The following is a 22,503-nucleotide window of genomic DNA, read 5'->3' on the forward strand; positions in this document are numbered from 1 at the left end:
GCATGGTGGTGTATACTGCACATGTGCATGCCGAGGTCGTGTGGGGCAAGTAAGGCGCAGCACGGAAAGCCCACTGATCAAATGGGCCTGAAGATAACAGTGCAAGGCGGGCTGCGTGGTGCACTAGTCTGGCATTGTAGTCTGTAGTCTGGAGACAAACCGGGCGTTGCATTAAGGTCAGACTACAAGAGCACCACGCAGGAGTAGGCTTATTTGCCGGGGGGAGGGGGGAGGGGGATTAATTGGCCTACCATTGTCGCCACTGCCATGGCTGCACTCCTCGGTTCCGCGATACTAGAATCTTGAAAAAGTGCGCGTCCCTTATTAGCCGATAAATTTTTGAAGCATACTGTATAAAGAAATAATTTGGCCCGTGCGTCAACAAACTATCAGTGTCACCAACTAAAACAGAATTTTCATGTCTAGATAGAAATCTGTGCCACACACGCCAGCATGAAAGGTTTTTGTGATGGTTGTTTCTCAGTTTACGGCTGCGATTAGGACGAATGCACAGATATGGCGTGTCTCTGAAGTAAAACTCAGTTTAAGTTCTGCGCTTCGTCCCGTGTGTTCCTTTTTACTCGTCCCTCGTTGTTCGCGCGGTCACAATATGCATATACAAGTATGGGCCTAAAGCCTAGCCGAATATTCATCCGGCTACGACTCTCAGAAAGAATGGTACCCATCATGGAGATGATAATAGCTGAGACGCATAGCCCTGCATTAGTCAAGGTTACTAGTGTGTACAATCCTTGTTGCCTCCTTACCAAATTAAACCCCACCTCAAACCCCGCACCGGGCCCGTTTGAGTCAGCTGCTGAAGACGCGCAAGCGTCTGTTCTAACTGTTCGGTGCATTGTTTACCTTGTTAGTGTGAAATATGTCCAGCAGTGGCAATGTGCCGAACAGCTAGAACAGACGCTTGCGAGTCTTCAGCAGCTGACTCAAACAGGGCGGCTCTGGGATTGAGGTGGGGGTCAATTTGGTAAGGAGGCAACAAGGATTGTACACACTAGTAACCTTGACTGATGCAGGGCTATGCGTCTCAGCTATTATCGTCTCCATGATGGGTACCATTCTTTCTGAGAGTCGTAGCCGGATGAATATTCGGCTAGTCTTTAGGCCCATACTTGTATACGCATATTGCAACCGTGCGAACAACGAGGGGCTGTTAGGAGCATGATCTTTCTTCAGTTTTCACCAAAAAGTGATAACTGACATTTCTGTTATAGAATCCGAGATGGTCGCAACATGTCCGAGTGATCCACAGCAGCGGGTTCGGCGGCCACCAGTGTTGCACTGGCACGCACAAATTAGTAAGACCAGTGACCACGGCCGCCGTTTCTTTTCGGAGACGGGGTGCGGGGTCGACGCAGAAAACAAGTTGCCAGGGATTAGGCGTGGAATCAAACTAAAGTCTACTTTCATAACGCGAACGTCTCTTCACTGTGCACAATGTGTCGGCGCCTTCCCAATTGCACGCACCTATAGGAGACACTGACCGAGCACGTGCGTAATACGCTCGCGCACTAACGCAACTGCTTTTGATTTGATACAAGTTTCACCTACGTGCAGATTCAGGCGTTCACGCACGCCACATGACGCTGGACAGGACGCTTCACCTAGGTAACTATACAAGATGCTCACAGGTCTCCTAGCTCTGCGATATACGCCATGCGAGCTACCAAACTAAGCCAAGATTGACTAGAAGTTTCAAGCGTGTGCGCAACTGGCATCGGCCAATTCCTTTTTGAAGCGCAGTAAAAGGTCACCCGCGTCTGCCCAGGCGTTCAAGAAAGCCTCCGGACGCCTTTTCTATCTCTCTTTCCTGACACCGTTCCTGTAAGAAGCGCTGTCGCAGAGACGAACATAAACTATGCGTTGCCGGGATTAGGCGTGGAATGTGTCCCTGCCGAGCACTTGAACAGCTGACCTCGGGAACGCTCCTGCACACCAATGTATGGGCCATGGCCCCTGCGAGCTTCGCTCATGTGAACTGACGATGCGGCGTTGAGCCGCGCAGAGGTGGCCTGACATAATCGCATGTTTCGACTACATCGTCTCGAGCTCTTTCTGATCCCCCCCCCCCACCCCCCCCAGAATGTATGCACCCACTGGCGTTTCTTGTTCTTGCTATGCGCTGCACCGACTTTAGAGGGGAGCACCTTATCGCCTTAAGAGCTCCACAATGTCCTTTGTGACAGCCGCTGCGCTTGCAGAGAGCTTCCTTAATTCTTACCGTCTTCCTCGAACTCTCCATCCCAGACACGCTGTTCCACTTCAGTGGTCAGGCCACGCGCGCTTTATTTTATCTGCAACTTTTTTTTTTCTCCTGTACACCTCGGGTTCTTCCACTCTTTTATTTTGTTGGTCGAAACCAGCCAATTTAGGTGCGTTTGGTATTATCGCTTCCTGCGTTTCCTCTTCACTTGTTGCTATATCTAGAACTGATGTAACCTTTCAAAGACGCCGCTCCCACCTGTAGCTCAACTTATTCTGGCATGTAGCGAACGCGTCCCTTTTCCTGGAAGTTCTTACGAACAGCTCTATGGATTAGCTTTCTTTTGAGAATTTTTCTAAGCGGCATTCCTCGCACTTTACTCCGCGTTTTCTGCTCTCGAAGGTATGTGGCCTAGTTCTTTCCCGCTATCTGTCCGGAACGGCTCGCACGGAAGGAAACAAGTCACGCGACGGATCGGAGGTAACAGTCGTAAAGCGTGCGCATCTATCAGGCTTCCTTCTAGCCAAGTGCCAATATTGGAGAGTTTTAGCACCTCCGTATCGTGAAAACGGCAACTGCGGTAACTACGACCGTACGGCAAATACGTCTAAGCCAGTGCAACGGTATTTGCCTACGCATGTCCGGCTGTGCTAAAACTTTACTAGATGTAGCTTGTAGCTAGTGTCGGTCAACATACAGTTTGACACGAAATTGTAGCTTTTTGGAGACGGTTCACTGGCTGACGGTATTTTACTGCTATTCGCTGCTGTTTGAACGCAAATTTAACGTAGCCCATTCATAAATAATTAATTTTCCATTTTCTTCACTAATTTTCTCATCGGTTCTCATATTTGTACATTCACTTAGTAATTAGGGTACACTTCAAGAGCCGCAGTGAGTAATAAGTATACACTTGGCAGGGAAAGATCCTTATACACCAACGTGCACATTAGTAGCGTAATTTGAAAGAATACAGAGAGCTTTCAAAGATAATGCCACCGACGTTTTAAACATATCGGATTAATATTGAAGTGCCATTTTGCCCCTCTTTTGACTTCTAGCTAACAGCACAATTTGGTTTATGGACTTGGAGCGAACATTTAGTGACGATGGGTTCACCTGATACCTCCCTCAATGAAAATGCCTCCCCCAAAAGAAGCATTGTTGCTACATGAGTCCTCCCTCCAAGATGGTCAAAAGAGTAAAGCTGAAATTTGGGCGAGTTGGTAAGCATTCATGGTGGGTGAACAGCGCAACAAAGGCGGGACAAAGGCAAGACAAGCGCTGACTAGCAACTGAGTTTATTGAAGAACGAAAAGTGGTAATATATAGTGAACGTGAACAATAAAATATAAAAAACAGAAAAAACGACAAAAAAAAGGGGGGGGGGGGGGGTAAACAACCTATGTCATGTGCAAGTCCAGATATTGAATTTCCTTGTCATTTAATGTCACCGAAGGAAACAACCTATGTCATGTGCAAGTCCAGATATTGAATTTCCTTGTCACTTAATGTCACAGAAGGATAATAATAATAATTGGTTTTTGGGGAAAGGAAATGGCGCAGTATCTGTCTCATATATCTTTGGACACCTGAACCGCGCCGTAAGGGAAGGGATAAAGGAGGGAGTGAAAGAAAGGAAGAATAGGTGCCGTAGTGGAGGGCTCCGGACTAATTTCGACCACCTGGGTATCTTTAACGAGCACTGACATCGCACAGCACACGGGCGCCTTAGCGTTTTTCCTCCATAAAAACGCAGCCGCCGCGGTGGGTTCGAACCCGGGAACTCCGGATGAGTAGTCGAGCGCCCTAACCACTGAGCCACCGCGGCGGGGCCACAGAAGGATTGCTGATGCACTTTTGTGCCAGATTATGAATGTGATATGCTTCCATGATTTCTCAGGTCACCTTGTTCTTATTGTAGAACAGCACTGCTGTCTTCTTGTACAGCGGTTCGCATTTGCATTTTTTGCAGCGAAACTTTGTCCCAGGAGCCGCGCCATCCTTTTCTGGTTTTCTCTTACGTTCTTTTTCTTTTCCGTGTTTGCACTTACAACTAGCGCAATGAGTGGCAACAATGAATGATCAAAAGAGGCATTCTACCGTGTGTTTTAATAGGGCGTAGCAGAAGGGCCACCTCCGTTGAGTGCAAGCCAGCTTCAAGCAGCAATTTAACCTGCTTATCCGTTGTATTGGTCCCGCAGTGCCTGTTCTGAAGAACGCAGCGCAAACCCTGCTGAGACAATTGAACGCTGGTAGAAAAGAGAACGAACAATTGCCTGCCGCGGAAGGGGGTAGGGTTAAAGTGTTCCAGTATGTAACACACAGCGTGGCATTATAAAGGTGGCTGGCCGGCATTATGGCCAGGCGTTTCTTACAGCGCCATGCAAACTGTTCAGTCTGCGCTTACGCATTGCTAAAAAACCAATTCGATAAAAGGGACATGCGAGGCAAAACACACGACCAAATTCCACAACAGGTGGTGTTTATAATTGTCCCTTTCGCTGTGGACAGGCATGCTGGGTGTTTCACCGAAAATGTTTTGCGATTGTTTAAACATTGGCTTTTCGAATTTGAAGAGCGCTTTTCTCAGCATAACATTGTCAGCGGCCTAGCGCGTCAGAATAATGCTAAAGACCTGCTAACTAGTGAACTGGCCAACTAATATTGAATAGATAACTTTTTACCTATTACCGTTAGTCTCCTTATTCATTGAGAGGCGCGTAGCCCACTGTACCTAATATCCATACCAGCTTTTAGAATTTCGAAAATGCAGCAACCCTCCGCTCTTTAACAAGACAAATTTTGGCTATTTCGACGAGTTAGGCTTTGCCTGCAAGATTTTCGAAAGCGCATGCATTTTGGCTCGATGCAGGCAAAAAATTGTTGCGCCACAGCGCAAAAGGTAACGGCGTTTTCAAAATTCTAAGAACTGATATGGATATTACTTAGGATGACTAAACGCCTCTCAATGAATAAGGAGACTAACAGTCACAGTTAAAAAGTTGACTGTTCAATATTAGTTAATCAACCTGCTAGTTAACACGTCTTAGCTGTATTATGATGCACTACGCGGCTGACAATGATATGCCGGAAAAAGCACAGCACAAAAAAAAACAACACTTAGAAAGGCTGTTTTTAAAGATTGCAGATCATCTTAGGTTAAACGCCTGGTACATCGGATAAACGGGAAAGCGCAATAACATTCGCGTACGTGAGCATCGTACATTTCTGACGTTTGCTGAAAAGGGTCATCTTTGTATTCATTGGCGACAGTTCGGTTGCATGGCCACTTTTAACTAGGTCGCTGCGTTGCTTAAAAAAAAAAACTTCGCAAAAGAGACAACACATGAGGAAATGTGCATGTTTCTTCTGCCCGTTGTACTTAGTGGGATGGGCAGGGACACTTTATTTTTCATTCTTTTTATCGTCTCACAATAATTATTCGTCTGATTTGCGCGTCGTCTTTTTTCAAAATCACGTACCAACTAGCCCCCCAGAGTGTCACTGTACTCGGGAGAAAAAATAATAGATATGAGCAGTAGCCGCTAGAAGAATATGCGACTGTAGAAAACGTGGCTGTCGATTATGGGTCAGTGTTTTCTCATTATCTCTGAATTCCAAGCAATCCTATTATCTCTGAATACCCTCTTTATCTTTGAATCTTAAGCAAGGAGGATTGAAGCTTCCCGTTCTTGTTTAGTTGTTATTTTTTTATTGCATGTATTCACGCTGGCGTTGCGAAGCGCATGACATTGTTTCGTTTCCTGACCGTGGCGGAGCCTAATAGTTCCCCACTGCAGTCTGATTTATTTCTCACAATAGTGATTATAGTGATTTCGCTCTCAGTGGCGCTCACTGTTCACACCTCTCGCATCTCCTATTTCCTTTGTCACGCAAAACTTAACAGAATTGAGTGCATTTATTTGATATATCTCGTGCTTTACCGATTTTTTTTACTAGGCAGCTGTGGAAAAAATCGCCCCGAAATTTTTTTAAAGTCACGGGCTTTCTGCTCTGAACTCACTACGTCCTTCATTGAATTTTCGGAAAATTATTAGTCTTTCCGCTTTCAGAGCTAAGTTCTTGGGCTACTCGGCCAATGGATGTTCGTGAGTTCGTTAGTTGTTTGTTTGCTAAATTATTTGTTTCTGCGCTATCTTGCGAAAAAAAAAATGGACTGATTTTGTTAGACAAAAAAAAAAAGTTCTGACAGTTGGCTTTCCTCGCGTATGAGCAGATCCTTTGTGCAAGCCTATCGAAATCAACTTTACTCAACAAAAAAGAAGTCGTGTTTGTTGAAGCATGAAGTTAATGCGGTATCTGCGCACTTTGTATTCTATGTCAGATCGTTATTTAAAAAATTCTTTTTACATGCCGAAATTCGCTTCACATCGCCAAGGCCACAAATGCGCTAGCTCTGGCCAAATAAAATAATTTACTGCGAGTTGCTTTCTTGATTTTTTCTTCTTTTTTTTTCCTAGAGAGGGGCGGGGGTGAATACTCTGCACCTGCAAACTGTTTTCTGAACTCAGATGCAGTCCCTACTCTGCAACGGCTTCGATATGCGCATCTGAATTTTAATTTCCTGATGACGGCTTTGAGACTGACACTTTAAACTGGTCAGGTTCGCCCTAAGGCGTGGCTATGTCTCTGCACTGACCCGAAAAGCATAAAGCATTGGCATAGACAGGAATCCCTCAGTGAATATTAAGAAATATTTCAGTAGTTTTTACGAATGTTAAAAATTAAAAGACCACATCTTGCACTTTGGAATTTCTTCTTCGAAAATACTGTAGTGTGCCATTTTAGCAGTAGGCGATAGTGGTATGCATTGCAGAGAAAATTAGGAGGAAGTGTTTTGTACGTGTGTGTGTGTGGGGGGGGGGGGGGGGGGGGGGGTAGGCAGTGTAGACGCGTTAGTTTGTCGGAATTAGCCTTTAAATTCTTGCACGCGAATGTCGACCCGACAGACGCAAGAGTTTCTACGCAATTATTCGAAAAATGCTTCCACGACCGCACTGTACAGTCAATTCCGAGCGAAGCCTGTTTTTGTGCCCGTTAATGTTGCCTGCGTGCAATCATTTTCTGCAGCGCAGTGACTTCAGGAGTGTGTCGCCGTGCCTCCTCACGTTTTTCGGAGGGCTTAGTACCACTGAATGTTTTTCTGTGTTGTGTTTTGTTCTATGGCGCACCAGCGACTGATACTATCATGCGCCAAACATCAAGTTAAAATTGCCAGTGTGCTACACTTACGAAACGAAGCATTTCAAAAAGGTACGGTTTCGGCTAAACACTACTTTCCCGTAGGGGCACAAAATATCCATGGGGTCATGAAAAATACTCAACTGCATTTTCTCCTAGAAGCAAGAAGCAGGCTGAAAAAGCATGTGTCAAATGTAAAACAGCGAGAAATGATCACTTCTAGATTTCTCATATTTTCTGTGTGAATATAATAAGAGGTTTACTGTGACATGCCACCGCATGCTTCACAATTTCAAATCGAGGCTTGCTTTGTTTTATGAGTGTGAAGGTGTATGTAACTTGTGCGCCCCATGAAAAGACGGCGTAAAATCACTCGGATAAACAGTTCTTGGTACCTGCGGGACTAAAACCCGCTTTACGAGCTGTAGCTTCTAATTTACCTCGTTATCACACATAGTCTGCCATTTATTCCCCAGTTCAGTGTATTAAAGGTCAATCCAATTAGCAATAAAGAAATTATTACTCATTGGCTTCCGCCCAAGAGCAGTCATACAAAGCTTTCCATTTTAGCCGTATAGCTGCGCTTGGGTGGATTCCAAGGAGTAATTACTCCTTTATTACAAATCTACTCCACCTTAGGGGATTCCCCTAAAACATTTATCCGATTATTATGGGGCTGCTTTAATTTTTTTTTTTTGTCCTTGCGAGCTCGTCCAGCGCATGCATCGCTCGTTGCCACTAATTCCGACGTGGCTCGGGGACCCGCCGAATTTTATTCTATGTCCTTGCGTAGTGAAGGCTGCTATGTTGTGTATGATGTATCACAATGAAGGTTTGATTGCATTTCTTGAATTTAGAGCATTGAGTATCTCAAGGGACTTTTTGAAGATAACGGTAATATCAATGTGCACACCTATTACTTCTTCCAGAGCGACACAGTTCGCATAACATTCGGCGATAAAAAAAGTGTACTGTTCTTCCTGCATAGAATGCCGTTCTTCAACCGTCCGTGTGAAATGCAGCGCGATTCTGATATTTTCATCTACTGCAAGGCGTTTCTCTGTGCTTTTGTGGGAATTGTTTCTATATGAAAATATGTTAGAGTGAGGTTCCATACTGAGGAATGTCTGTACTAAGGAGGCAGTAGGGAAGACTTTTCTGTGGCATATGCATCCGGAACCGAAGCAGCAGCGGTCTGACTGCTCGCGTCTTATTACAGAATATTCTTCTGGAAGGCATATGGACGCCATCAAGCAGCAAAGGTGTGAGGATTTTTTGTTTACATTGAAAAAAATAAGTGAGTTAAATACGTGAAGTCAACCCGACATTGGCGTCGGTTTTGCGGCAACCAGTAAGAAGCAAAGTATTAGACTCAACACACGATGAACGGCAGACGAGATGCTTCATCCCAACGTTATTCCAGGCTCGGCACGAAACACGAGGATGAAGGTATAGTCGTCGAAAGCTGGCCAACCCATAGGGAACCGCGCAGAAGGGGTATACCAGCCAACGAGGAAGCCCCAGCCGGCACATCGCACGAGTTACGCAACGCGTGTTACGCAGAGCTGTGCGCAAAGCCTGCGCCAGCCTTGTCGTCCGCTTGGCTCGCGCCGGTTCTGGCCGCAGGGGCGCGCTGCGGCGGCCCTTTCTCCCCCTTCGCTTCCCTTTGTCTCTCGGCCTCACGCGCCGTCGGGCGAAGCGGGCTTTGCGGTCAACTGGGACCGCCGCGCGGAGGTCATTGCCGCCGTCATCCCGCCGTGGCTGCAGCCATCGGAGCGGGATGCCCAACCGAGCGAGCGACGCACACTTTCGGTGTCGCACATCTTCGGTCTTGTCGATGGGGTGGGCCCGCTCGATTGATTCCAAGGGGGGCCCTACGCGAAAGGCAAAGCGCTGCGCGAGACGCCGAAAGGTTGCATGCATGCCGAGGAGTGCGTGCGTGATCTCGAAGCCCGATTGAGATAAGCAGAGATGCAGGAAGCCGGTCGCTGACAGCTCGGTTTCGTTGGCCTTTGCCAGGAGGAGCCGCGCGGAGCTGCTCTCCTTGGGGCCTTGGCTGCCGCTGATGTGTGCTTACACGGTCAAGTCGCGGTTGGTAACGCACTCTCTGCCGCCGCAACAAAATGTAGTTGAGGGGGGGGGGTCTGCTAACGTCATTCGGTGAGGATATGGTGACGTCTGCTCCAGGTGATGTGTCAAGTCTGAGGGATTCAATCTTTGCACATCACCCAAATTTAGGCGCGAGCTTTTTAATAGGACTACTACTGCTTGAATTTTCGACCGTAAATATTGTCATTCGTGTAATCTCGTAGTCATTACAAAAACCGCTAGACAAAGAAAGAGAAAAGAAAGACAGAACGGCACTCGGTAATAAATTATCTGAGCTTGTAATCTTTGCGGGATTAAAAATCACAGAATTAAAAGTTAAAAGCCACAGGAGAGCATTTTTAGCGCTTAGCCTCTAGGAAAGCGTTCCCTGAGTGTGCATTTTTACTGAGTAGAATAAATACGATTGATTATACATCGGCGCAAAACGTCAAGAACTAAGAACCTTTACGGCTATCAGCTAATTACCACAGATATTTCATGAACCTTTGCGCTACCTATAACCCTAACTATTTTGCTATGTTCCAGGTATTGTACTGTTGAAGCGTTCCTTTCTTTTTTTGCTTTGTCCGATAAGCACAAAAAGTTCCCAGCCGGTGAGTTGGGTCCAATAAAGAAAGGTATTGTTTGGAAATACATAGACGCCCACACTTTTCGCTGTCGTTTACATAAATGATACAAATTAAAAATTTGGTAAAAATAACTTCATCCGCTCTCCGTCGGTCCAGTCGCATCGGCGCTTGATTACAATACGCATGGTACGACGGAGTCCAAGTCGATATCGCAGTATCTCCCATTACAACCCAATTTCTCGGTAGTTCCCGCTTTAGGTAGCAAGTGTTCTTGTATGATTTTTTTTTTGGAGGGGGGGGGGGTGTTTTGACATTGAAATAGCGAGAGAGAGCGACAAGGTATGCAGTATTGAGCGCAACAAGCGGATACCGCCTTTAACATTCTTGAATTACGACCTCAAAGAAATGATGTAGTTCTGATTGAATGCCAAAATATGGCACATGTATTTCATATCTTCAGAGGCCTGGCAGGCATGTACAGAAGTTCTTCCATGCGCAACAGAATCATTCGAAGGACACTGACGGCGACTCTATCCAATTATTGTTCTCAGTAGAAATCGATTCTCTAGCTTTTTCTGGCTATGCTCACGTCTGTCCGGAAGCAAGAAAACACGCTTATCGCCGCGAAAATGGGTTTTAAGAAAGCTTCCCGCCAGTCGATTCAAACTGAAAAGAACCGGTTGCCACCGCTTTAAAGTGAATGGCTGTGTAGCGTAGCCTATGGAATCTGCGGCCAAAAATCAGTGTCGACACATGCATTTTACTGGCGAATTCGGCGGCTGACGGAGACAGCAGTACTTCATTTTTTATTTTTGTCTTTCCTAGCTTATAAGAGGTACGTATTCGGGTGAGAGTGGCCTGTTCGCGATTAGAAAGTAATGCATCCCGTCGATACTCAGCGTCCCTTGAAGACATTGCTGCATGTGCGTTACGCCTCGTCGTTTCCTTGAAAGAACGGTGGAAAGGGCGGCGCTGTCTCACCCCGTAGTCAGGCTACCGTTTTCGCATCTCCGACAAGCGTCACACTCCTCGTTTCACAGAAATGCAGTCTGTTCAATCTTTCCATCTGCGCGATGGACTGTCACTCGTCCACTGCTCTGCAGACCGCCAAGTTGCGTCGGCGTTTGACGCTAGCTTGGTTACACTCAAAAGGGACAAGGGCCGTCAATGCGAATTCGTTCACTCCGTCCCACAAAAGGTGCCCGAGGGAGGCTCAGCCGTCCTTCAGTCGCTGGCCGGGCGGCGCGCATAGCCAATCCCACGGTGCTTCCACCCTTGACCCCTTCCAGGAAAGGGAGACGCGAGAATCCCAAAGGCGCCCTCTCTCCCTCTTTCGAGACCCCCTCTCCTCTCGAAGAAGACGCCCATCTGGTGAAGAAGAGACGAAGCCGTGTCAATTCGGTGTCAGAGGCCATCCGCCAGAAGCCCCGCCAAGCAACCCAATTACCCCGAGGGGGGGTGAGGCGGCCCCGCGGCGGGGCCAGAGGTGAGACGCCCGAGGCGACTGCGGCAGCGCGGTCCAGCAGCGTCCCAGAAAGGGGCCCCATCGGCCGTCCCGGAAACTGCTGACCCTGTTCCCTCTCTGGGCGGCCCACTGCCCCCGCCTGCCCGATGCGCGCCCATTGTCTTGGCCTTCCTCCCCCCAGCGAGAGGCCTCCGGCCCTAATGGCTCTCCCCTCTGCACGGCCTTCGAGCGAACGCGTCCGATCGCCTACGGCGGAGAGCGAGCGCTTTCCACGACGCGACCGTTCATGCATGCCAGAGGCCCTCGGCGTGCAACGTCCGGTGTTCACTCCCATCGGGTGTGCTGAGAGTCGGCCCCGGCTGCTGCGAAAGCCTGAAGAATGGGTCTCGATGTCCTCTTAGTAGCCACAACAAACGGCTTTGAGAGCGGCTTTTAATTCTCTTCAGCCTCAGAGGAATATCTGAGGCCGAGACAAATTGTACCTCTGGCATGATGTATGATGCGCTGGTTTCCTACGCCAGTCTTTGCGCACTTCCATACGAGTGTTCTAATCGTTCGCTGCCGTTTGCCCCTCTTCTTGTGCAAAGCTGAGTTTGATGCTCTCAAAGACCTTTTCTTATGGCTCTCCTTCGGGAAATGTGGCAGAGCACGTGAGGTCGCTGAAACTTGCATCGTACTGCGGAATCACCCATTTCATGCTGCGGCAACTCCCTCCGCGCGCAGCTGCAGCAATCTCAGATCGGTCGAACAAAGTAAGAAAAAATCAAAATGGGCTGCATGAGAAGCAGCGGTCTTAGATTTGATTGGTCTGCTAACCATGGGCTTGACACAGGCGCGTAGTTTTTCAGAGAGGGCCAAATGAAGGTCATTGTTTTAAGCGAGGAGGCAGGGCGTGATAAAAATGGATTTCAGTAAGGGGAGGCGCCCCCCTCCCCTCTGGATACGTGCCCGGTTTGAGGCATCGGTGGGAGAGACGTCATTGAATTCCAGTTTTGTTTATATTTGGAGTAAGAGGAGGTGCCGTCATCTACCGTTGGCGCTGGCGACCTCTTTTTTCGTTGCAACAATAGTCGTAAAGAAACAGCAGCTGTAGCTCACACTGGGACGTGAATGTAGCCAGGTATAGTGAACGACAGATTTTTCTCTTTCAATTTTTCACTTTTAGAGTGATGCTGCTTGCACAACTTTTCGTACGATAGCAGTAGAGTCCACATGAGCAGAAAAATACGGCGCCGTGCGTCACGAAATTCCCTGATTTGTTTAGAGAACGATGACGTCCCAGGTTGACATAACATGGCCGAGCGCTGATTGGTCGACAGGGTGTGACGCGTCATGAGACCACGTAACATAGTCACGTTGGAAGGTGCGCTGGAAAAAATACGATGTGGTAAGTCATAAAAACATCAGGTTGTTTGTCATAAAATTCGCTGATAGGTCGAGATAGTGATGACGTCACAGGGTCACGTCAGATAGGCGGGCGCAGATTGGTCTCCAGCGTGTGCAACGTCATGAGACCACGTGGGACGGCCGGTCGCGAACTCAGCCAGTCCGCTCTCATCCGCCGGTTCACTTATGTGATTCACTTGTGTGGTTCACAGTGGAGTAATGAGGATTGTCGGCAAGTGACAACACGCATGCTATCGCATTACGCTCCTTGGGTGACTTAAGGCCAAACTAGTTTTTTCATGTTGCGTTTATGACTGTTTCTTCTAGTCAACATCAACTTTTGTGGACAACGTCGACGACAATGACTTTCTATGCTTATTGAAACAAGATACTACAAAAAGAAGCACCAGAACTGCCTGCGAATCACTCTAAACGTTTAATTAATAATAATTGGTTTTTGGTGGGAAAGGAAATGGCGCAGTATCTGTCTCATATATCGTTGGACACCTGAACCGCGCCGTAAGGGAAGGGTAAAGGAGGGAGTGAAAGGAGAAAGGAGCGTCATTTCAAGACCAGTTGGACATCACGCCCAGCTATTTTCAGGACGTCGTAAGAATGTCGTCACCTATAAAGCGCGGAGCAAAGTTACGTTTGAGTCACGATTAAGTGCCTATTTGTTGTACAAGGCCACTGAAACCTTGCCGCCTAATGTCGACGGGTGCCGCCATCTACCGGTAAAAGTGTGGTTCGTTTATGCGTTCACATCGGTTAGGACTCGATTCAACCACAGAGGTATCTACTCTGAAGTATCGGATGGGGCCGTGCGCGCATTTTGAGACTTTCCTTCTTTAACGATTCTTCTGCGATGAAAGCAGCACGCTGAGGACCGTGCATATATCAGAACACGCGGTGAGCAGTAAGAGTGACTGGGAGCAACAGAGCGTGACAGAACACGTAACTCTACACGTATGGCTGAATAGCGTCGTGCTCATCACATTGTAGCCAAAGGCGGAGAACGAGCGCGGGCCTCGTTACGGAGGTCGCGGAAGGCTACCCCCTCCTTTGTCCTCTCGTGGAGTTAGTAGAAGCCTTCTTTTTGTTCGGCGTGACGCCGCGAAGCTAGGCCGAAACCTGCCTTCTCCTCCTCGCCAAAGGAGTCCTCAATGAAAACGGTTCTCCATTGACGTCTGTTCGAACGAGTTCGTGTCCCGCACACAGATAAGTCGTCGGGTGGGCGCGCTCCGCAACCGAGTGTGATATAAAGCGGCTGGCGCCCGACGCGGGGCCGTTGACCTTTCGGACTTATCCTCGTTGGTTTGACGGGCGAGTGCTGGCCGCTGTTGACGGCGGCCTTAATTAAATGCTCCGCGCTGATATGCGCGATTGCGAAACGCCGTTGTTGTTTTTCGCTTTTTGTACGCGGCGTGAAACATGAGTGAGTACTCGCTGGCTGGCAGTTGGCGGTCGAAGGAGCGTGGGAGAGATGGATCGCTGCGGTAACGGGAGACGTGCGCGAGAGAGGCCGAGGAATGTGCCCTGAAGGCGTCCGTCAAGGGATGACTCACCGGCCTCTGGGCAACGAGGTAGAACTGGATGTTTCTCTTGGCTTCGAGCAAACGCATGGAAACTGTCTTGTTAGAAGCTTGAAGGTGTAGATCAGTACGCCGACATTGGTCTCAATATTGGTTCCTGTAACAATGATGATCAGCTTTTAGTTATGTTTACCAAAGAGCGGGAGTCCCGGGATGTCACCGTCTGAGCTTATTGCCAGTGTAACGAAACCTCGTAACTACAATGATGTCACACATTGATACTAACAGACCAAAAATGGGCAAATGGGACCTCGTCTCAGTCCGGAGCCAAACCAGCAGGTCCTAGAATGTCGCGATTCATAAGTTATGACCTCTGTGACGCGAAGCTGAACCAGAACTGCAAATGCAGTTTTGGGTTCCCTGAGCAGTCAGAAAAAAATATCAAGCATGCAAGGTGAAACGAATATTTGAAATCTATTAGCCCATGCTGTTTCCTGATTTGGTGGAGCGCCCATTATCTTAGTCTTTGGACCTGAGTAAATTCGTGCTGTCGCAGAAGTTAGGTGAGGGCAACGCGAAACGTAAGTGTCTCCGACAGGTTTACCGAGTCATTCTCGCGTTTGATATTTTACCTGACCGCACGTCTTTGGAAACAAGGCTAGTGATTGGGCTCTTTCTTGATAACGGCAAATGATAATCTCACTGCATTCATAATTGCGCGACACAAGAATGACGCAATGTGTATCTGCTTTTTGTTCTCAATTATACAGACCATCCGTCCTTATTAAACGTCTCTGCGTGGAGAAACATCGCACAAAACGTTATCATTTCCACCGAGCACCACGCAAATTGCCTGAGTTGTGACACATTTAACCGTACCGCTGTGAAGTGCATGCTGAAAACAAAAAATGGATGTCATCACCAACTTTTTGCCTTGGCTTGAGCTGCTTATTCTCTGTTCGTGTATACATACGATATCTCAGACTAACTATAAGGTAAACTAATCCTCATGACATCTTTCGTGCAGGGGTGAAGTTAAACTGCACGACCACAGCGGACATCCCCATAAAGTTATGAATTACTAAAGAGATTTTAAAAAAAGCAGTCCTTCGCGTGGTTCCGAAAGTGCAAAAAGTGACGCTTTTTGGCGCGCTTCTTCATCCATCTTGCAGGGACGACATCATGAGGCGCGCGCTGCTCTTGGCGCTCGTGGCGGGGCTGGCGTCGGCCACGGGCTGGCACGGCGGCGGCGGATGGCACGGGGGTGGCGGCGGCTGGCATCAGCACGTGCCCATCAAGCTGCTGGTGAAGCACGTGCACAAGCCCATCCCAGTGCCCAAACCTGTTCCGGTTCCTCAGCCGTATCCGGTGCCCAAGCTGTTCCCCATCTTCAAGCCTTTCGCCGTGGCCAAGCCCGTACCGCAGAAATACATCGTGCACCAAAACTACAACATACAGGTACAGTATGGGCGCCCCGCTCAGTATCAAGCCCTATACACAACGCCAAGAAGACGCTTGCAGCCACGTAGTACTCTTTCTTTTTTTTTCCTGGAAAGCTATACCCATCTCACTTCCCTGCCAATCCACTTCTGCGCCCTTGAAGTACGTGGGGATTGCACTGATGATGCTTTTGGATAACAGAATGAATTAAAATAGAAGGCAAGCGTACCAGGAGGCGGCAGACTCAGGTGGCCAGATGAGATTGCGAAATTTTCCGCGGTAGCTATGGTCGCAGTGGACGCTACTGGGTCGGTGATGATCATGACGATGATGAGACGGCACGTTACGCCAATCCTCTGGAACACTCATCGAAGATTTTAAAAAGAAACCTACTAAACTATGCTAAGGCTTCGTTAAAACATTCGGCGAGAGCCGCGATTGGCCGTAAATGACAGCCTGCAAGACTGTGTTAGTAACCGGAAGTGTAAACATCTTTTTCAACAATGCACTTCTGATCGTCGACTTGTTTGCACTCCCTGCTCTTCCCACAAAAGGGTTTAGCGCCAGGAAATGCAGGGCTTACCACCATCTAAGAACAAAAGATTTTTCACAGAAAATTATGAAGCTTAATTCATTTTAATGATTTTAATTAAACTTTAGATATAAATTTAAACATAATTAATAAATATTTGCATTTGCAAACGAAATTGCAAAAGCGCCTCTCCGTGTTACAGATTCGGGTTCATCGACGGCTCAGGGTGCCTGCCAATAAAGTCTCTGGTCGTGAAATACTGCATAAATCAATTCCTCGAGGCGCATTCCCGCCTTAGAGGGAGTTGTGATTTTGGTTGCAAAATTTTCAGGAGGACTACCACACAAGCCCGAAAACTATGGAGAGAGCTCAATAACGCACCATACTCTGATATCTCGATTTTCTCCCCCACCATTTATTAGAGACATGCCGCATATATCGCGCCAAGACCATCAAATGCAGCTCGTACATACTATAACACCTCATAAGCCCTGTTTACATGAACCCGACAGGACCGGGTAGAGTCAGCGTCGGGCTGGGTGACTCGCCGCTGACTCGCCCCGATTGGTGTCTACATGAACTCTGTTCACGCGCGTAAGTATCGCACCGGCACCTAGCGTCGAGGTTCGCAGTTATTGCGCAAGCTTCCGGCTCCTGTTTTCGGCCCGCGGGTTCCCGCGCGTTCGCAATGGCCGTGCCGTCAGTTGTTTTGATCATAAAGCTCACTCTCCATCAGCTTTATTTCATGACCCTTTTGATGTCATGGATAAGCGTTCATAATGTGCTGCTGTCTGCCGCGGTGGTTCATTACCGGGCTCGTTGCCCTGCCACGTCCAGTGCTAGCCGAGATTGGCCATTTCGGTTGGCAGGTCTTTAAACACCTCTTGATTGCGCTGCCGCCTGCTCTCCAGCGTCTCGCTCACTTTTTTCATTAATTAGTGCCAGAAAGCATTCCACTTCCCGGTCGGTCCAAGAAGCCCTGGTGGAAATAGCGCGGTGATTGACGGCTGCCGCCATTTTGATCGCTTGATCAATGACCGAAATCTTTCCCAGAGTTCCCTGTTACCCGACTTCCTGATCCGACTGCGTTTACATGATTTTTGGAAAGGCGGGTCAGGCGAGTTAACTCGACTCGCTCTGCCGCTTATTGTTGCTCGACCCGACAACGTTACATGAACCCGACAACTGGTTTTTTACCCGACAAGCAAACTCGAATCGACTCTATCGAGTTCATGTAGAAAGCTAGGGCTATAGCTGTTGTGGTGGAGGAGATGGACCCAGGCCCGCCCAGGAGCTCTGTCCAGAACAGACAGCAATCGGGCACACGTAGCACATATGTACTGTCATGAGACGAGCACAATTGTAAATGGCAAGCAAAAGAGCAAGTTCAGAAGGGTAGAGCAAGTGAACCTAGGGTCCTACTCTAAACGCTGCGGTAGGAGCGGGTAGAGTCTGTAACGTACGTAGGGTCGCGTTATAGCGACAGGAGCTCCAGCGACCACCTGACTGCTGATAGCGGGGCGACGGCTGGCCCTGAGGCGCAGGGCTGTGAGGGGTCATTCCCGTGACCTTGATGTCCGGCCGGACCTGGACTTGATGTAGTTACTGCTGTGGCATGGCAGATATCCACCGAGTGAGATTAGCCAGGGTTCAGTGAGGATCGAGGGCCAAGAGAATAGGATAAACTGGTTGCAAGCTAATGAATGAGGTGCTCGGGACCCTCCCGCACGCGTCCACTCTTCGTCTTCGTAGCCGGCGCACAATCAACAACGTCGCAGCTACCACGAATGTTACAGAGGATCCCGCCGTGTGACTCACGCCCGCACTTTCATTCATTCATTCATTCATTCACGTTCGACAGAATAATGTACGGTGCCTGGCAAGGCCTCGGAATCTATACTGCACACGTTACACGTTCTTACACTTTCTTCCCGCTATGCCGAACAAGAGTTTCTCTGGAGTGCCACCTCTCCCGTGAAAGAAAACCACGTTAAGCACCTCGCCAAGCAAGGCGAACCCCAAAACACAGGTGCGTGCGAGGACAGTGATACGGGCACGCATTACTACGGTGCCGCCACGGCAGTCACTAGTTTAGAGGAACTTCTTGTTGGGCTAGTTGGTGCATTGCCTTGAAGAACCACGTTCCGCATTCGAAAGAGGCAAACACGGGAAATTTGCGCTCTTTCCGTCTCTGTTTGTCTCTTTCGAATGCGCAATGTGGTTCTTCAAGGCAGTCACTAGCTGCTCGCATTCTCACCCCACTTTGCGCGAAAGGAGTACCCCATACTTCGACGGCGCAAAACAGTAGCCATCGCTAAGCAGTATAGCGTAAACTGGAAGAGTTGGTATCGATTAATTGCGGCAAACAGCGTGGAGTGCGAAATACAAGGAAACAACGAGTACAAAGGATGAGACTGTGTTATCCTTGATTTCCTGTCTTTCGCCGTCTGCGCAGTTTGTCGCAATAAGGCATCGCTTAGGACATTCACCATACACCACCACAATAAATTCCTATCCGGACCGATTGTCATGGCGCCTGCTGACTGTTTCGAGACTGCGAACTCCCTCCGATTCACTTCTTCAACTAAGCCCAACACTCATCCTAACCACAGATAACGCATAGCAGTTCAAGTTATACCAGCCCATCAATAGTATGCGATGGAAGTCGAGCGCATGTTCTCAGGTGAATCCGGGACCCATCACTGCTCGGCCTGAATAATGCAACGATCCACGCAACCATTGCCGGGTACTGCCCAAGGACAGGACACCTCTTCTCCAAGAACGGCGAAAGCATAGTACAGTGCGACTTTCGCCACTGTTCTAGACTCAAAACGTAGCTACTCCTAAAGTGGTCACATTTTTACCTGCTCAAGATAATGCTTCGTGGAATGATTCGTTCTGATGGGAGGTGCTTTATTTTAAGAGGTGCTTCATTAGTCGAGCCGTCCTCTTATGGAGTAAGTACGTTTGGCATGTTGTAGAAAGGAGTCAGATAATTAAGAAAACGAACTCCTATACCCATGCTTCGTCTATTAGTAGGACGCGGGATCAAGGGAAACGCAACTGCTGCCGCGCCTTTTCACGTAGAACGCAGCTTTTAATAATAATAATAATTGGTTTTTTGGGGAAAGGAAATGGCGCAGTATCTGTCTCATATATCGTTGGACACCTGAACCGCGCCGTAAGGGAAGGGATAAGAGAGGGAGTGAAAGAAGAAAGGAAGAATTAGATGCCGTAGTGGAGGGCTCCGGAATAATTTCGACCACCTGGGGATCTTTAACGTGCACTGACATCGCACAGCACACGGGCGCCTTAGGAAACGCTAAGGCGCCCGTGTGCTGTGCGATGTCAGTGCACGTTGAAGATCCCCAGGTGGTCGAAATTATTCCGGAGCCCTCCACTACGGCATCTAATTCTTCCTTTCTTCTTTCACTCCCTCTCTTATCCCTTCCCTTACGGCGCGGTTCAGGTGTCCAACGATATATGAGACAGATACTGCGCCATTTCCTTTCCCCCAAAAAAACAATTATTATTATTATTAAAAGCTGCGTTCTACGTGAAAAGGCGCGGCAGCAGTTGCGTTTCCCTTGATCCCGCGTCCTACTAATAGACGAAGCATGGGTACAGCTTTTAGAAAGACCGCTTTCAATGCTTCTCTTTGTTCTCTCATAGGTGCCAATTCCCGTGTTGAAGTTCATCCCGCACCACACGTCGATTCCCATCCCGAAGCCCGTGGCGCTGCCTATACCGATCCATGTGCCCAAGCCGGTGATCGTGCCGGTTCCAAAGCCGGTGCCGGTCAAGAAGCCGTTCCCGGTGCCGGTACACGTGCCGGTGCCCAAGCCGTTCGTGGTGCCCATCTTCAAGACGGTGCCCGTGCCGGTGCCAAAGCCCATCCATAAGCTCATCAAAGTCATCAAGGAGATCCCCGTGTACATCAAGAAGCCAGTGCCCATTTAGTGAGTCCGTCTCTTGGCATGACATATTGACCCTCTGTACATGCATTTAAGCGGGCTGACTTTAGCAACATGAGCATTTGTTATTATTTCACTCACGAATCGCTACACAGAGAGAGGGCATTTTTTCATTTTTACATTTCTATATGAACGTCCCAAGAAGGTACAGAGAACATTCTCACCTTCCTAGTTGAGCAACTATGAAACCTCTGTCGCGACCTTATACGTGCACATCCTTCTTCAAGGCTGCTTTCAGGCACTCAGTAATCCTTGTTTTGAGTTGTTTATGCTTGTAAAAGTTCCGAACATGAACCAACTAGCTCAAATTGCTGTGTTATGCTATGTGAACTAATTATTTTTTTAAACTCTGCAAAATACACGCATCCAAAAGCGTTCTTGATTGCGAAGCAAGCAAACGAAGTCCAATGCTCGAAGCTCCCATGAAACGCGGAGGTGTCCATCTTGAAAACCGCTTTCTGCATTCATTTAGCGCACCTGGGTTCATAACAATAGGCTGTAGACATTCGCGGCACATTACATGCTGCAGCAGAAAATGAAACCCACACAAAAGAAATTGCATCGTTACTGAAGCAGTTAGCTTATGCTTCACGATGCTGGAAAAGCGCCGCGGTAATGTTCACGCGCACTAACATACTTTTTTCTGCTGTATGTTTACCAACCCGATACACACTCCTCGCGCTCATGCAAGAGAAGTACATAGGCGGCGAGAGTGTACGTAGCGGGCGCCATGCCAGGCCGAGGCACAATGAAATATTGATGGCTATGGGTTAAGTGTGGAGAGTATATCGGGCATGTCAGCACTGCAGGGACGGCAGGCACTTCTTTTTTTCCCGTAAACTCCAGAAGTCACATATCATAAAACCTTCAATGGCATGTTTACTTTTAAAATATAACTCAGTTGCATCCGCAATATCTTCTGCTCAGAAGTTGGCATAGAAGTACGCTACAGTTGGCTCTGAGAACTGCAAAAAACGAGGGAATGTTTTCAAGGTGTGCTGCTAACTCTGTGATGTTTTCGAAGTTTGGTATTTCACGTTAGATATGTGTTTATTCCTGCCTTTAATTCTGCACATCATGTGACCTTTCAACTCAAGAAATCCCGCACTTGCTAAAGGGCAAAAACAGGCTGCGTTGTCTCCATAGTTTATCTAAAGAAAAGCAGCCAGGGGCGTTGCTGGCAATTATTTCGCAAAATCGCTGCTTCTAAAGTTTTTATTAGAGCTCTCATTTTAAGTTAATCACGATAATTAATCGCTGAAATACGCAGCTGCAAGGCAAATGCCGAATGAATATGCGCTACGCATTTCGTCAGGCCGCCGCTTCTCTTGCAAACGAGAGTGACGCTTTATTTCATATGTCGTTTACTCCCACTCGTGCAAAAGTGTAACTCCAGGAGTAAAATGCAGAACTTCATTTTTAAATGCATTATGATTCGCGATCAGCGTAGATAATTCTACTCGCAATTGGCTGGCCTTGAGTAAGACGGGCTGGTATAACCTGTAATGCTTCACAGTAAGCTTCACAGTGTGTCATGCTTCACATGCGTCGCAGTAAAGGCATACCTTACTGTGAAGTGTTACAGGTTGGTAACTATATTCCTGATAGCTTCGCGTTTATTATTATTATTTTTTGAGATTGGATGTCTTGAGAAGCGAAAGATATAGAGACCAAGGTAGGGACAGCTCTGATTCTTCGATTCATCAAAATTTTCTTAATGTTTGCTTCACACTTTTGTAACCTATTAATCACGAATGTAAAGACGACCACTATGTTATAACAGTCCCATATCTTGATTAGTTCACTAATCTATAGTCGCTAAAGAAACCATCTTAGCAGACAAGGTACCTGAGGTTCGTCAAACGGATAGGCTGGATATTGTAGCCTTTTTGCCTGTCTGCATGCATTATCAGCCACAACGCTATTCTTCCCCATTGGTCCTGCATTGAATGCGCACAAGCTGGCCAGAGCAACACTCCTGCGGTTGCCCACACTGTCCTTGCTAGTGCATAAATACGTTTGTGCGAATTAACGCTGCACGTATTCGACTGGCAAGCTAAAGTGAAATGA

At 47.9% G+C, this 22,503-nt stretch overlaps 1 protein-coding gene across 1 annotated transcript in view; it reads left to right on the forward strand.

Moving 5' to 3' along the window:
* The window catches only part of LOC144128194 (uncharacterized), a 118,795-nt gene that overhangs the window by 83,288 nt on the left and 13,004 nt on the right, over nucleotides 1-22,503 (forward strand). Inside the window, exons 2-3 of the mRNA XM_077661345.1 lie at nucleotides 15,660-15,945; nucleotides 20,132-20,418. Coding sequence (XP_077517471.1) covers nucleotides 15,670-15,945; nucleotides 20,132-20,418 — 563 coding nt within the window. The 5' untranslated portion in view covers nucleotides 15,660-15,669. The remainder of the gene's footprint in view (nucleotides 1-15,659; nucleotides 15,946-20,131; nucleotides 20,419-22,503) is intronic.

This window comes from Amblyomma americanum, chromosome 4 (genome assembly GCF_052857255.1).
Source record: "Amblyomma americanum isolate KBUSLIRL-KWMA chromosome 4, ASM5285725v1, whole genome shotgun sequence".
In the NCBI taxonomy this organism is placed as follows: Eukaryota; Metazoa; Arthropoda; class Arachnida; order Ixodida; family Ixodidae; genus Amblyomma; species Amblyomma americanum.